The sequence below is a fragment of the Lethenteron reissneri genome, chromosome 66, assembly GCF_015708825.2.
Source record: "Lethenteron reissneri isolate LAM-NWPU_2019-01 chromosome 66, ASM1570882v1, whole genome shotgun sequence".
Classification (NCBI taxonomy): domain Eukaryota; kingdom Metazoa; phylum Chordata; class Hyperoartia; order Petromyzontiformes; family Petromyzontidae; genus Lethenteron; species Lethenteron reissneri.
In genome coordinates, this window is record NC_083844.1 from 5,098,099 (window position 1) to 5,114,650 (window position 16,552).

Below are 16,552 nucleotides of genomic sequence, written 5' to 3' on the forward strand. Positions count from 1 at the left end.
CATAGCTCGCCGCACGCCCTCGTTCACCTGCAGACGCTGCGTTGTCTCTCCACGGATCACGCGCTATTAAACGGGGGTCGGGGGTGAACGACGCTGCCCTCACACTGCGCGAGTCCCGGCGGCGACAGACGGATCGGGGACCTGCGGACGCACCGACCCCTTCACCCACACTACGAGCGCACACACCTGCACACACGCGACACCCACTCGTGCGCCGCTCTACGCAGCGCTCACTCACGTGGTGAACCACAGTGTACACACGCGCACCCACACGCTCACACTGCACGACAATATCACGCGAGACCACGCTTCGCTATTAATGATTTATTATCTGATACCTGGTAATTTAATGTTAAATCAGTGAGTCGACGAGGCTGGCCTACGCTGATACCTTTATACCTATTCCCGATTTATCTGCTATGATTCTAATTCACCTACTTACTTCCTGCTGGATGCCCACGGCGGTTTGTTGATCCCGTGCTCGGAGCGTACCTCGATGCGTCTCACGGACGATCGGGTCACTGGACTGGAGAGCGTCCTGTCGCCTGGCGCTGGAGAGAAGAGAGCGATTTCCCCTCTGCGCTCCTCTATTTATCCTCCCTACCTCAAAGGGGATGCTGCGCTGAACAATGGGCTCGTGCACCCCAAGCCCGCGCACGGCGGTTCCCGGGCGCTGTTGATATGCTAATCAGTGAGCGACGTTGGCGGCGTACATCCTAATTACTCCCTTACCCTTCCTAACAATGGGGCCTGCGCGCTCAAGCGCAATTATCCCAAACCTCCATGACTATGCGCAACAGCCCCTGTGACCCCGCTATTCATGCTGTCCCGTGCCTCCCCTGCTTGCCCCGTCGACCCGTGGGAGTGTGTGTGGGGGGAAATGCGCCTCAACTGCGGTGGCCGAATGCCCCACGCCGCGACCACCCCATATTAAGGCCGGCCGCAGCGCCGCGGTGCCACGTAGCACGGGGGAGGTCATCCAATTCCCTGATCACCGGAAACCGTGAGAATTAATCCCGATAAGGGTCTCTCGGATAAAAACCGGTCGGCCAGGCGACCTCCCCTCGGAGCTCTATGGGGGGGGGGGAAATGAGTGCGGGTGTGTTCATGTGAGGTGAGGTGAGGGGGACGCGGGGTCGGCTCCGTTGCTTGGTGGTGGCGAGGTCGGGGATTTGGTGCCTGCCGAACGGCTTCGTGGCGGCGGCATCACATAGCCCCCCGAGGTGCCAGTCCCCGTCCTGGGTTGACTGGAGCACCTCGCTTGGGCCGCGCCCACGAGGAAACGTTGCGGGGTCCGGGGGATCCGTCCGGACCTGGTGGCTGGCCTCGGGGCGGGTGGTTCCGTCCTCTGTAGCTCCTGCGGCGGTCTCCTCCTCCACTCCAGCGGCTCTCCCCGTCCCCCGGCACCTGTGGGCTGGGGCACAAACTCAGCAGCGGAAGGGTTTAGTGGCCGTCGTCCGCGCCGTCTCCGGACTGGATCGGGGCGTCTCGGGGACCAGGCGGGGCCCATGTAGTGTGCGAGGCCCCCCAACACGAGGGGTGCGGGTACTCCGGGATTTCGGGGCTTTCGGGTGACGGAGTCCTCTCTCGCCGGGGCCGCTTTCCATGGTTTTAAGCGGCGGACATTGACCACCGTCTCTCGACCCCTCTCCCCGCCGTAAATTAGTACCGTCCAGGGGGATATCTGCCGCACCACGGTCCAGGGTCCCCGCCAGTAGGTCGTCAGTTTCCCCACCTGCCCGGCCCCGACGCGAGGGGTGTGTAGCCACACCTTAGCGCCTGTCAGGAATAAGGGGGGTTCCATGCGGGGTCGGGTGCCCTGTTCCTGCCGCCGATGCGCGGCTTCCCCTTGCGGGTATGCTCGGCCTCGGGCTTCTCGCAGGGTCTCCAACAGGTGTTCCATGGGGCGGCTTCCCTCCTCCGGCTGGGGGGAAGGAACGCCGAATAGCAGATCTGCGGGTAAACGAGACTCACGGCCGAACATCATTAAAAACGGGGTTTGTCCCGTCGACGTGTGTACGGTGGTGGCGTAGGTGAAAAGGGCGTAGGGGAGGTGTTCGTCCCAATCCCGTTGATTTGCGGCCGCCATACGTTTGAGTTTCCCCGCTAGGGTCTGATTCATGCGCTCTACCATACCGTTCGCTTGGGGGTGATACGCTGTGGTTCGGTCCTTCTGGATTCCGAATTCTCGGCACAGTGCCTGGAACAGCTCGGCCTCGAACTCGCTACCCTGGTCGGTGAGGACTCGTTCCGGGATCCCGTGCTTGAGTACGTAATGTTCTACGAATGCCCGGGCCACCACCAAGGCCGTTTTATCAGGGATGGCCACTGCCACGGGGTAGCGGGTGAAATACTCTACTGCGACTAGAATATACCGGTTGCCTCGATGGGATCGTGGGAATGGCCCCTGTAGATCGATCCCGACCAGCTGATTCGTGCGGCTGACGCGGAACGGCCTTAGGGGTACCTGGTATCGTGCCGGTTTCGGCCCGCACTGCTGACAGGCGCGGCAGCCCTGTACCCAGGCCGCCACGTCTTGTGCCAATTTGGGCCAGAGATACTGGCGACGCAGGGTCTCTCGAGTGCGTCGTTCCCCATCGTGGCCCCCGAGTGGGTGGTCATGCACCAGCCGTAGCAGCTGGGGTCGCACCTGGGCAGGAACACAGATGCACCCCAGCTGGCCGGCCTCGGTTAACTCCCGTACCACTCCGTTCTGCACACACAACCGGGCATACAAACCGCTCCAGGGTCTTGGTAGGGCGCTCTTTTCCTCCCGCAGTGCCGCCTCCACGGCCGCCAGATCCGGATCTCGCTGCTGGGTCTGTCTCAGCTGCTCGTCGTTCAGGCCCGGGAAGGCGCAGCCGACGTCCTCCTGGATCCGTCCGATCGGGTCCCGAGCCGCGGGTCCCGCGCTTGCCGGGCGGTCGACAGGATCCTCGGTGCCACCTGTGAGGGTCTCTGTGGCGCACACTGCACTCTCTCTCGCTGGGGGGGGGTCAGTGGCCGCGGCCTCTCGGGGGTCCGTTGCCTGCCGGCAGCGTCCCCCCGTGAAACAGGGGCAGGCCTCCTCCGCCCTTGTCTCGGCGTACACCGTGGGCCGCCTCGACAAGGCGTCCGCGTTTGCATGCGTCCGGCCAGCCCGATACTCGATTTGCAGGTTGTACTCCTGCAACTGCGCCAACCAACGGGCCATCTGCCCCCGCGGCTCCTTGAATGTAAGAAGGAACTGAAGAGCATAATGGTCAGTGCGTACGCGACATCTCCTGCCGTACAAATACGGCCGGAACTGCTTACATGCGAAAATCACGGCGTACAACTCTTGGCGGGTCACGCAATAGTTCAGCTCGGCCCCACTCAAGGTCCGGCTGGCGTACGCGATGACTCGTTCCGTCCCATCCTGTACCTGTGACAACACCGCGCCCAGCCCGCTGCTGCAGGCGTCGGTGTCCAAAATAAAATCGGTGGTAAAATCGGGGAAAGCGAGGGTGGGGGCGTGGGTGAGGTGGTCTTTGAGAGTGGTGAAGGCCGTCTGGCAGGCCCCCGTCCACTGATAGGGGTGCTTAGGGGAAGTGAGTTGGGTGAGGGGGCGTGCAATCTCGCTGAATCCCTTTACAAATCGACGATAATAGGTGGCAAGCCCCAAAAATGATCTGATCTCCGTCAGATTCCTTGGCCGTGGCCACTCCACTACGGCGCGTACCTTCTCCGGATCGGTGTGCACGCCTGCCTCGCTGACGCGATGCCCGAGGTACCCCACCTCGCGTTGTGCGATGTAACACTTACGTGGCTTGAGCTTGAGATGAGCCGCTCGCAGTCGCTGGAACACCTCTCGAAGCCTGGACCAATGCTCAGACAAAGATCTACTGAACACTATCACATCGTCCAAGTAAATCAGGCACTGTTCCCATTGCAAGCCCCGCATCACCAACTCCATCAGCCGCTGGAACGTCGCGGGCGCATTGGTGAGTCCGAACGGGAGTACTCGAAACTCGAATAGCCCCATCGGGGTGGTGAATGCGGTTTTCGGCCGATCCTCCTCCGCCATCTCCACCTGCCAGTACCCGGACGCGAGATCGAGGGTGGAAAAATATCGCGCTCCGGCGAGGCTGTCGAAGGTGTCGTCGATGCGGGGTATAGGGAAGGCATCGCCGAGCGTGACTGCATTTAGTTTACGGTAATCGACGCAGCACCGTGTTGACCCATCCTTTTTCGTTACTAGTACCACCGGGGCTGACCAGGGGCTCGCCGAGGGCTGAATTATGTTATCGCGAAGCATGTCCCCAACTGCCTCTTTGATTTGGGCACGTTTGGGTGCGCCCACTCGGTACGCAGGGAGTTTGATGGGTCGGGCTGCACCGGTGTCAATTTGGTGCTTAACAAGATCGGTCCGACCCACGTCCGAGTCGTGTTCACTGAATACGTCGGCATACTCCCGCAGTAACTCGCGCAGCCGATCGGCCTCTCCCTTAGGTAAATCCGCCCATGGTACATGTAACGCGTCGAGCAGGGGAACGACCTCGGCTCGGGGAGTCGGGCCGACTCGCCAGGCCAGGTCCTGGTCACCCTCAGGACGCCCGGGGTCCTCAGCCCAGAGTGCGAATACCGAGTCGTTAGAGTGGCGTGCGTGCAGGGGGTGTACTGTGGCTATCGGGGTGCGCCGTCGCAGTATCGCTGGGGTATTGTGGGGGTTAAACATCCGCATAAACAATCGGTCCCCATCTGCGTTTACCAACGTGGCGGATCCCACAACCCCATACCGTTTTGCCAACTCCGGGTGAGGAGTTAGCATTACCTCCCCTGATGGTCGGAGCGCGGGGTCGGTGGGGGATGTTGCCACCGGCACCAGCATCTCGGTGAGCGGGCCGATGGTGACTGTCGTCGCCAGGATAGCGGCCACAGGTGCAAAGCGGCGGCGCGTTGGTTCTCGTCCCAGGAACGGTATCTGCTCGCCGTTGCTCTCCATGGTGGCGCATCGCTGGCGGGGTTGCACGTTGAGTCCCAACCGTTCTAGGAGGTCGGTGCCTGCGATACACTCGTGACACAACGCACTCGACACGTAGAACTCCTGCGTGCACACCTGGCGGCCTATGCGGACCTCTAGGGTGGCTCTCCCCAGCAGCCCCATTCCGGCTCCGCTCGCAGTGTGCAGCGCGCGGTCCGGGGCCTGCAGGTGACGCACGTCGACCCCGATCGCGCTGCAGTGCGCTGCGCTCACGAGTGAGGCCACCGCCCCCGTGTCCAGCAGGATTCGGGTACGCACTCCGTTTACCTCCCCTTCCACCAGCGACGTGGCCCCCGTGATCCCCGCCACCAGCTCCCGCAGCCAGTCGCCAGGAGTCACCGTTTCTGTGGGCGTTGTTGCTGGAACCTGTGTGGAGATCACTCGCTCGCCATTATTCTCACAGATTGTTTGTGTCGGGGCTACGTCGATTTCGCCCCCCGGTGGTCCCCTCTCTAGGGGGGCCTTAGTGTTTGACCTTAGCTCTTGTCTAGCTCGGGCGACCTGAGGACAGTCCCTCACTAGATGCCCTCGGCGGTCGCACATATAACATGCCCGGGGAGGGGGGGGGGGCTCCGTAGCGGGTCCCCTGTCCGCTCCCTCTCCCTCCCCCAGTACGCAGTTGTCCCACATCGGACTCTAATTGGGCTACTCTCCCGGCCAGCCCCCCTACGGTCGAGCGTAGTTCCCCCATCTCAGACTGGAGGGTATTCATATTTTTATTCGCTTCCTCGCGTACCTGGGTTACCCTCTCACCTACGTGGGTTACCCTCTCCCCTACTTGGGTTACCTTACCGTCCATTCGGTCTACTCGGCCAGCAATATCTCCCATGCCGGTCTGTAACCCAGCTACCCAACCCGGGGTTGTCTCGCGGGGTTTCTGGGCCTCTCTTGCCCGTCTCCCCATGGGGCTGGCGGGCTCATCCTCATCCTCCTCCTCGTCAGGGATCAGGCTCGCCACGGTGTACTCCTGTCCCGACCCTCGGAGCTGCGCGCGTTCGCTGGAGAGCTCCTCACACTCCAGCGCTTGCTCGACTAGGGTATCGAAAGGGAGGCCTGCGCTACTCTTTTTGGGCTGCCACCACGCGGTGCGAGCTAGGTACCTGAGTAGCTTGTCTGCAGCTAGCGCGTCAATGACCTCCTTCGAGAACTCTGGACGGGCGATCCGGGTTAGTGATCGCACGTCCTCAGCGTAGTCTCGGAAGTCCTCGCCAGTTTGGCGTCGGCGCGCCTCTAAGGCGGTCTTCGCCCGTATCGCGTTGCGCGTGCCGAAACGCAGGTCTAATCTACGCATTAGTTCTTCTAGTTGGGTTTGCGCGCTTTCGGGTAGTGCCTCTACAAAGTCGGCTGCCCGCCCGTCTAAGTTTAACGTAAGATGTTGCAACGCCTGCGCGTCCGACCAGCCATTAAGCTCTTTAGCCCCTATGATATTACGGGAAAACGCTTTCCATGTAGGGGTCCCCTGGCCGGTGAACACATGCCTTACCTTTGCGTGGAGTAGCGCGCCACCCTCCCGTGGAGGCGTGGGTTCGAATCCCACTTCTGACACCAAGTTGTTGGGGCCGCTGGTCCCCGGAGTCCCTCCCTGCTCCGTGCCTATGGCAGGGGCTCCGCCGTGCGCCGACCCCTCGCTGCTCTGCGAGCAGCTGCTGCCGTCGCTGGGCTCATCGCCCGACGGCTCCCCTCCCTGGTCCGTCCCTCCGCGAGCTCGTGTGAGAGGCATAGCTCGCCGCACGCCCTCGTTCACCTGCAGACGCTGCGTTGTCTCTCCACGGATCACGCGCTATTAAACGGGGGTCGGGGGGCGAACGACGCTGCCCTCACACTGCGCGAGTCCCGGCGGCGACAGACGGATCGGGGACCTGCGGACGCACCGACCCCTTCACCCACACTACGAGCGCACACACCTGCACACACGCGACACCCACTCGTGCGCCGCTCTACGCAGCGCTCACTCACGTGGTGAACCACAGTGTACACACGCGCACCCACACGCTCACACTGCACGACAATATCACGCGAGACCACGCTTCGCTATTAATGATTTATTATCTGATACCTGGTAATTTAATGTTAAATCAGTGAGTCGACGAGGCTGGCCTACGCTGATACCTTTATACCTATTCCAGATTTATCTGCTATGATTCTAATTCACCTACTTACTTCCTGCTGGATGCCCACGGCGGTTTGTTGATCCCGTGCTCGCAGCGTACCTCGCTGCGTCTCACGGACGATCGGGTCGCTGGACTGGAGAGCGTCCTGTCGCCTGGCGCTGGAGAGAAGAGAGCGATTTCCCCTCTGCGCTCCTCTATTTATCCTCCCTACCTCAAAGGGGATGCTGCGCTGAACAATGGGCTCGTGCACCCCAAGCCCGCGCACGGCGGTTCCCGGGCGCTGTTGATATGCTAATCAGTGAGCGACGTTGGCGGCGTACATCCTAATTACTCCCTTACCCTTCCTAACAATGGGGCCTGCGCGCTCAAGCGCAATTATCCCAACCCTCCATGACTATGCGCAACAGCCCCTGTGACCCCGCTATTCATGCTGTCCCGTGCCTCCCCTGCTTGCCCCGTCGACCCGTGGGAGTGTGTGTGGGGGGAAATGCGCCTCAACCGCGGTGGCCGAATGCCCCACGCCGCGACCACCCCATATTAAGGCCGGCCGCAGCGCCGCGGTGCCACGTAGCACGGGGGAGGTCATCCAATTCCCTGATCGCCGGAAACCGTGAGAATTAATCCCGATAAGGGTCTCTCGGATAAAAACCGGTCGGCCAGGCGACCTCCCCTCGGAGCTCTATGGGGGGGGGGAAATGAGTGCGGGTGTGTTCATGTGAGGTGAGGTGAGGGGGACGCGGGGTCGGCTCCGTTGCTTGGTGGTGGCGAGGTCGGGGATTTGGTGCCTGCCGAACGGCTTCGTGGCGGCGGCATCACAATAGCCCAGTGGCACCACGCGTGGCATGCAGTGCTGACTCTTACAGGAGGGAGTGTGAGTGTCAGCCACGGGATGAGGTTACCCTAGGCCAGGGGTCGGCAACCTACGGCTCCGGAGCCGCATGCGGCTCTTTACGGGCTGCTTCTTGACGATGAGTACTTATGTACTCAGATGCATTGCGGCTCTTGAAATACTGAATTTTGTACCGAATTGGAAAGAAATGGCTCTTCTTGTTATTTTGGTTGCCGACCCCTGCCCTAGGCCATGGCATTGATTGACCCTGCAAGGCACGTGACCAGTAAGATCTACACAAGGGCTCCAGGTTGGGACTTGGGGGTGGTCACGTGTCAGGGTGAGATCCAACGGGAAGTGTCGAGAAACGACAAGAGGTTTCTCGAAGGTGGTCGTGGCCAAGGGCGGGGCCAGCCACGACCCAGCAGCATATAAACCGGGTCCGCACAGGGACCGGGGTTGAGCGTTCTTGTTGTCATCTGAAGATCTACGATCTACATTCTACGTCCAAGAAGAAGTCATCAACACGTGGACGAGGACCCAAGCTAGGGTCCTGACCATTTTAACTACTCCCAGTAACTAGCGTAGTTAGCCTGGTGGTCCAGCACCATAGTTTATCTGGTAAAGGGGCAGTAACCTCTTTGTGTTATTGGTTGGTGGTAATAAATGTGTTGCCTCCAAGAAGTACGTCTGCGACTAAGTTCAATCCACTACACATTCACATGTGTTTTGATGTATCAGTACATACGTAGCCAACTGCTAATCAAAGATGTGGGGGGGGGGGCAACAAACTAAACGCAACGAAATTGAATACATAAAAAAACACAACTTTCTTACCATAGTTTGTGGTAGGTTATACACTTTATTTAAAAGGTGTTTATTCCATGGAGATAATCTTTAAAAAAATGACAACGGATTGCTGCTAAGATTGCGAGCGATGAGTTGTACCATGTGGAAACTCGTGCGTCGAATTACATCGCCTGATGAGAAAATCCGTCAGAGTACAGAAAATCATTTGCCCATCGTGGCAGAAGGGGGCGGGGGTTACTTTCTTGAAAAGAACGGCAATCGGATAATCCACGATCTGCTAACTCAAAAGGCTTATGGGAAAACGAGGGTTTGTTTCGCAGTTCTGTTAACCTCCATCATGTTTGTGTTTATTGTGTTGTTGTAACGTTCTGAACCCTTTCCCCCTAATGGGACATCTGTTAAAATCAGCCTTATAGGTTATCATATTCCTCCTGGAGTATAATAATTCATATTTTGTAATACGACACCCTCTGTTTATCTTATGTTACCCGACATCAATCGAAGCATTACACAAGAAGTAGATTTAATGTAAAATATTAATATTGTGTTTAAATATACCTTGCACGGTTAATGTATTGAATGAAAAAAATGTGGTTTACAATACTGTACACGTATCGACGCGCGGTACTGAGCACGTATCGGCGTACGGTACTGCACACTACAGGGCAAAAGATTGCGGGTGGCTGAATCCTTGCTTTCTCCTCACTGGAAGCTGGCTGGGAGCACCACCACGTGGCCTGAAAGATGAGACGGAGACGAGATGGCCGCTGTGCTACAGCAGCAACATTATTACGAGCAGTGCAGCGCCGAAGCTGTACAGCAGCAATCTCGCGGGGTAAACCGCGAATGGTCAAGCTGTCAGAGGAGGGCGCAATTGGCGAACTCTACACCTCGATACATTTGCCGAAAAACCAAGATGGCTAAACCCGCGAGAGGGAAGGGTTTGCTGTATGGCATCAAACTGCGTGTAATGTTCTCTTGATAGCGACCTCTTGTAGTAAACTTTCTTATGAACACTTTGATAGCAGCTGAAACTTACAGAAAATTTGCTCGACAATCCGTCCTTGCATGTCTCATGCTGAAGTGTTTGTGAAAAATATGAGTACATTGATGCGGGTGTCGGTAAAGTTTGAAGATTATGAAATCAGATGCTCCTGATAAAGCTAAGTACCTGTCATAACGAATGATAAAGTTTCATCATAAAGTAACATTTTTAATGGAACAAATGGGTATGAAAATGTAAGATCTTTAATTTATTTCCCTTTACTTTCATGTATGATAACTAAACCTGCAGGTTAACTTTAAACCAGTTGTATTATGTAGTGGATACATATCGATTACATTGTCTTATAAAGTGGATAAATATACATTATATAGTAAATAAAAATCAAAACGAATTATACATGCAGATATGGTGGCGCACCATCCATGTTACAAGAGTACCTTTACCCATACAATTGGTAATATTAATACATTTTAACGCGAAATTTGCAAAGGGGTCAGGTTTGGCATTTACCGTGCTTGTGAAAATTATATTATTTCATGCACGTTTGCTTAGTATCTCAGTCTTTCATCCTGCGTGTCCGTGACTCGATCGTCACAATGTGACAACAAATGAGTCCCGACAGTCAACCGATTATATGAAAGACAAACAACAAATTAACACATTTTATAGATTCACCCCTATATAGTCTATGTAATAAAATAATAAAAATAAAACATAATAAAACAATTCTCACGACGTTTCGGCCACAACGCAAGCAGCCGAAAGAACCAAGAAGATGAATCCCTGCAGTCACGAAAGCTTTAAATCGAAATTTATAGTCTATGTAGGTAAATAATACATATATTTATATCACACTTATATTTGGCATTATCCATGGCTTTGTTTTGTCGGGGCCAGCCGTCTCTACCTTTACCCAGAATGTGGACCCGATGCAGACAATCCATGGCTTTGATCGATCTTCCACGGAAATTATGTGCACAACCCGAAATCTAATCCACACAAAATATGGCAGATGCGGTTACTTGAAGCATAAATGAAAAGAAACATAAAAATTATATAGTAGTAATGTACCTGTGGTTACCCAGAGTAGACCATAGAAGGTATGACGTCTCAATGCCCAATTCACAAATGTGAAGGAGGGAGGCATCATCAGAGCAGTACTATCCTCTAGATATGACGCAGTCATCTGGATCGACCACCTGAATGTAAAATTATAGTTGTTACTCTACACCTACATCAGCCATGAGAAGACTTATTTATAGATTTCCACTGAGACCATTACACTTGCATAAGTACCCTTAGACTCGTCCAGAGACCTATAATAATTACAATTTCATAGAGTGCCCTTTAACAATCGTTCTCAGGGCGCTATGCACGAAAAGGCAGAAATAGTTAACATCAACCAAGGTAAGAAGAAGGAAGAAAGACTTTGAAATTAAGTAACGAGAGAAAGCGATTTTAAACAAGATATGTTTTTAGTCAAGATTTGAAGATTTGAAGCATCTTGGACATCCCCTTGACCTCGAAGGGCAACGAGTTCCAGAGTTTAGGAGCCGCAATTGCAAAGGCGCCATCACCCCCAAGTGCGAAGCCTAGACTTTGGGACAGTGAGCAATGCTGAATCTGACGATCTTAATGATCTCAATGGAATATATGACTGAAGGAGGTCATGAATATAGGCAGAAGCAAGTCCATTTGAGGCCTTGAATACCAGCTGTTTTTGCAAGAGCAACATCTGTTCTCAAAGACGTGCAATTTCTGCCTGCTGGTGGCATAACATCACACCTAGTCAATTTGTACCTGGCATGGATTAATTAACCTTGAGAACGAGGTAAGATTGACCTTGGCATGAACCCAGCAGAGGAAAAGTCTGCTTAATTTTTTTTAAGTCAGTAGATTTGAGATGTTTTTTTTAGATCAAACAGAAGAAGGTGGAAAGTGACTTGAATGGCTATTTCACATTGACGTATGCATTGTTGGGAACGAGATAGGTGGGATCGGAACTGCCCTCGGTCTTGGCATCATCTTCTCCTGCCTTCGATGATGTACCTGAGTGGTGGACCTCTTGGGGTGTACTTGAATAAGATGAAAAGAAAACGTTTGAGTATGATGATCCAACACACATGTAACATAATAATAATCTAAGCGAAACTCGAATAAAATTAAGAACTATGATGAAAGCGAATAATAATAACACGCATAAAAAAAGTCTAAACCGTCGGAAACATTACATTTTTATGCGAGTTATTTTAACAAGTGTCAGTGATTTTGACCAAGGCAGTGACTTGACGTAAATATTTTTTTTGTTTTTATAAGGAATACAGAGATAATGAAATCCGATACAAATAGTCGAACCAACCCGGTAACTCACGATTCAGAAAATCATAATTGGGATTTTTTTTACCTCGGCCTAAATTCTGATGGTGAATCACAATAAATGACATGCTTAAATATATCTTTAGAGTATCCAATATGAAACAAAACTTTCGATTATAGTTGAGTTTGTTGAGCCAACACCATTGGAACCTCATTTGCCAGTAAAAATATGATTATTGGTTTTTTACCCTTCTATCTGGCAACAAAACTGACACCTTTTTTTTTTACAAGGAGTCATGTTTGCATAGACCACAATACCTGAAGTCATAATGCAAACAAAAAACATAACTCTGATAATGCATGCACTGTCCTTGAAGTTGATTGGTCCACACCCGAGACAGCTTTCCTTAGAGCCTAGTCTCACATGGGTTGGACCAGATGACGCCAAAAGGCGCACTATTATCATTTGTTGAGCCAACTTTACACAATTAGGCTAAACTTAACCCACTTTTCACCAAAGAAATTGGAGAGTGGCACAGACTGTTACTAACATAACGTTAAAACAATAAACACATTTAAGAATTACACTGATCTACAGTTTTTTTGAAGTCTGCTTCAGAGATGAAATGTGCTGTTTATTATGGATTTTGATGTGCTGAATTCAAATATGACGTCTATGTATAGTGTAGATAGAGTTTTACTCATAAATTGTAAACCTAGGTCTTTGCATGTGTTTATGGTTGCTTTACATGATAAAATGTCAATAAATCAGCAAAAGAGTATATTAATAAAATGTGTTATGAAACAAAAGGCAAACACTATTAAGTATACATAAGTACATAGTTTAATCCTTATTCAATGTCTACTCTACACTTCTTGGCTTATATCTTGTATGCATTAAATGGATCTCTTGTCACTGACCAGCAATAGTCTGCAAGAATTGATGGGCTCCATTTGCCCAGATAGCGTTTATCCATTGTTGTGATGTCCTGCAATGTCTGGACGTTTTGAAGATGTATTCACTTAAAAAGTAACGTTATATATTAATTTTCGTTTTTTCTTTTCATTTTAGAAGAGTGAGATATAAAAGGACTGCTACTAAATCGAGTTGAATTCGATTTAGATTTTTAAATGGACGAAGCCTGGATTAGAATGTGATACATTTTAAATGTAAAGTGTAAATGTTTCTAACTTGTATCAAGTATTACCCATATAATTGTTCATTGCATGAACTAGGTGCTTACATTCAGCATGATTATAACTCGTGTAAATTGGATTACCTATACTAATAGCAAATTGTGTCACTTTTATGTAATTGTGACTTGCCCACGTACCGATTATCCAGATCTTCATAAACGGAGTCGTCAGGAATCACGTATTCATTGCCGGCCTCATGACTTGCATCACAAACATCCTTCTTCATGTCACTTGGTATAGCTGGGAGATCGTCCCATTTTCTTGTGCTTTAAAAATAAAATGGCATTACATTATATTGCTGAGCAATTTTTTTATTTCAACATGCTGGCAATTTGCAAAAAGTAGTACTGTTATCGGTAAGGTAGCTAAAACTAAAGCTAAAACTGATGTCGGCCTCAAACCGCAACAACACTATCCACTGCGCTGCCACTCCATGCCCGTTGAATTTTAATGTTTGTACTTTTTTTCCTTAGGAATATACTGACTTCATTATTCATATGATAAATAAGTACTTGAATCGTGTTCTTCCTTGTCGAAACGTGTCTATAAATAGACAGTTTACATCAATGGAAGCTCCTCCCCTCCAACTTGTAACTTACGGAATCTACATTGTAGTGTTTCCAATATTGCTATAAAAATTGCCATTTAATGCGGAAGCCACGGGAGCCATGTACTTTTTAAAAACTAGATTTAAAACTCAAATCTTGAGAACTGCGTTTTATGTTTCGTTTGTGCTTCCCGCCCCTCGCACCTCGATGAGCACTGTTGAATACATACGGTATATGAAAGAGGTTCAACATGAGTACGTACATACAAAAGGGGGAGATTCTCAGTGGTGAGCACATACGATTCGTCGAAGAGACAACCAGAACATGCAGGTACTAAGGCACCAACACATTAATAATGCCACCGCTAATGCTAGAAATAGTTAAAAAAAGATAAATCTAATTTCACCACCATTATTGAATGACTGCAGGTCACTGCGAACTGCCTAAGTGGCATCAAACTATGCTGAGCATTCTTGATATTCAGTGTACTGTGTATGCTCACGACTCAAACAGAATTAGTTGTGTACCGTATCGCACTGGTTATTATAACATTTGTCGATTATCTCAAATGCTGTACAAGACACAGAAGCAATCACTCATTAAAAATTACTATTGAAAAAATGCTTAAAACCATGTTATAAATTAACTAATAATGATTGAACAAATGGAGGCGTATACACTTTTTATTTTAACTGAGCAATGTAGTTATTTTTCAGAAGTGACCTGGCCACGAATGATAACTCCACAAAGTGGCGTATCACAGGGGAATGTCTAGCAGCCAAATATTCAAGTGCAAATGCATGTTTCCAAATTTGGAGGGGAAAACCACTGGGCCTGGAGAAAATCCACGCCACCATAGGCAGAACATATCAACTTCAAATATACAGGTGTCAGGGCCTGGATCGAACTCATGACCTACTGCATACCAGGCAAGGTGGTTCACATCTCGCCACCGTGGCATCGTAAAACATAAATATGTTTTATGACCATATTTATGTAAATAATTATAAATGTTTTACGACATCTTTAACAATGTTCACAGATCCTGATATTTTGTAGAAGAGAGTTCAATAGTCTTGAGGGCTACAGGAGAAAACGCGTGGTCACTCGTCAACCAAAACATCACCAGATTGTCTGAAGGGGACTCGTAATGGGGAGCTAGATAAGTGGATGAGACACGCGGATAAGAGGAATTCTTACCTAGTTTGTGTGGAATCGGGTCTCTTGAAACAGTTCCTGTAGAAAGAGGGACATGTTGGGAACATTTTACCAATAGCCAGACTACTAGGTGGACAGACACACAGATTAATGGACTGACAGAAGCACTGATAGGTCTAGGAACGAACTGAGTTCCTGGCGTTTAATCTGGGCAGATGCCTGTATTTAAAACTGGGCTCAACCCAGTTGGCAATGAATGCACAAAAACCTGACAACATAAATTTGCTTCTGCACTTTTTAGAAATTCCAGCTCTGACAATTACAAACTCGGTCATAAACTTTCCAGAAAGTAAATATATATTAGATGATATTTCAGGCAATGGCGTTTCTTTATAACACATAGATAAAAAAGTATACCACTGGAGCAGTGGTATTAACAAATGCGTTTAGTTTTTGTTATCTATGCTCATGAACTACTGCCAATGCAGTATCACAAAAAATATTAAAACAATAGGTTTGAAAGTCATGTGCTGAATATTGCTTATTCCGTAGCTGGGTGAGTAGGAATATGCTGCCCCCTACTGTATGACTATGTATACAGTAGGGGCAGCCACGCTAATCGGAGGTGCAGTGGAAGGACAAGAAACTAAACACAAACATAATTTAAACAAATTGGTTTGCCCATCGAGATGATTTTAAAGTGCAACGCTCCAGTGGCTTCCTAATATCGGATGGAAGAGCGTTCTAGACGAGCACAGAAATGCATCCGAAGGCACGCGATGCAGTGACCGTCTTTGTTTGATGGCCAGCCAAAAGCCGCTGCTGCTGCAAGGATGACTGACTCAGACGTAACATTAAGGAATATTGGACTGGTTGTGTGATATCTGTTTCCCGCAGACCGTTGTCTAACACAGGGTGATGCACTACTCTGCGAGATAACAGAACGGATAATTTGTCTCATGATGAAACGTCGATAGCACTATCAAAATAGCACTGTAGGGAAAGACGTAATTACCAAAACTTAATGAATCACTTAATTTAGGAAAGCAGAGTTGGCTTTTTACAATGAGGCTGTGTGAGTTAAGAGAAACACTGATCAGGTTCTTGAAGGATTGGCAAATAACCCCACAACCCGTGGGATGTGGACAGGCCTTCCTGTGACAAAAGTTGATATCGCAGTGAATGTGAGGTTGGCAGCTGTGCTGTGTGTGTGTTTGTGCTCAGAACGTACAACTGCTCCCGGCGTATGTAGAGTAAGACCCCTCCAACAATGATCACCAACGCTCCCAGCAAACCTCCCACCACAGGGCCAACGATGCTTACCGAGCCTGAGAGGGAAGAAAAAGCGGAGACGGGCGGCATCAGTGCTGTGTCGAGACCGAAAATACTTGAGATATTTCTCAAAAATAAACGTGCCAATCAGTTACTAGTTCAGCACTAAGCGGTTATGTGTTGGAGAGTAAACCTACAACATTTGCAATCCGAGAACGATTTTTCGCGAGTAATTACAACCAGCCTCATCAGGCGACGGCCAGATTCTACGAACATTACTAATTGGCTGTGTCGGGTGGTGGT

At 50.6% G+C, this 16,552-nt stretch overlaps 1 protein-coding gene across 3 annotated transcripts in view; it reads right to left on the reverse strand.

The window, feature by feature from the left end:
• Window positions 1-8,793: 8,793 nt before the first annotated feature.
• LOC133359833 (receptor-type tyrosine-protein phosphatase beta-like) overlaps window positions 8,794-16,552 on the reverse strand; it is a 101,508-nt gene continuing 93,749 nt past the window's right edge. For all 3 annotated transcript variants that reach the window (XM_061578378.1, XM_061578376.1, XM_061578377.1), the window contains 4 exons: window positions 16,209-16,305; window positions 15,020-15,055; window positions 13,409-13,537; window positions 8,794-11,833 (listed from right to left, as the gene is read on the reverse strand). In XM_061578378.1, coding sequence (XP_061434362.1) covers window positions 11,710-11,833; window positions 13,409-13,537; window positions 15,020-15,055; window positions 16,209-16,305 — 386 coding nt within the window. In that variant the 3' untranslated portion in view covers window positions 8,794-11,709. The remainder of the gene's footprint in view (window positions 11,834-13,408; window positions 13,538-15,019; window positions 15,056-16,208; window positions 16,306-16,552) is intronic.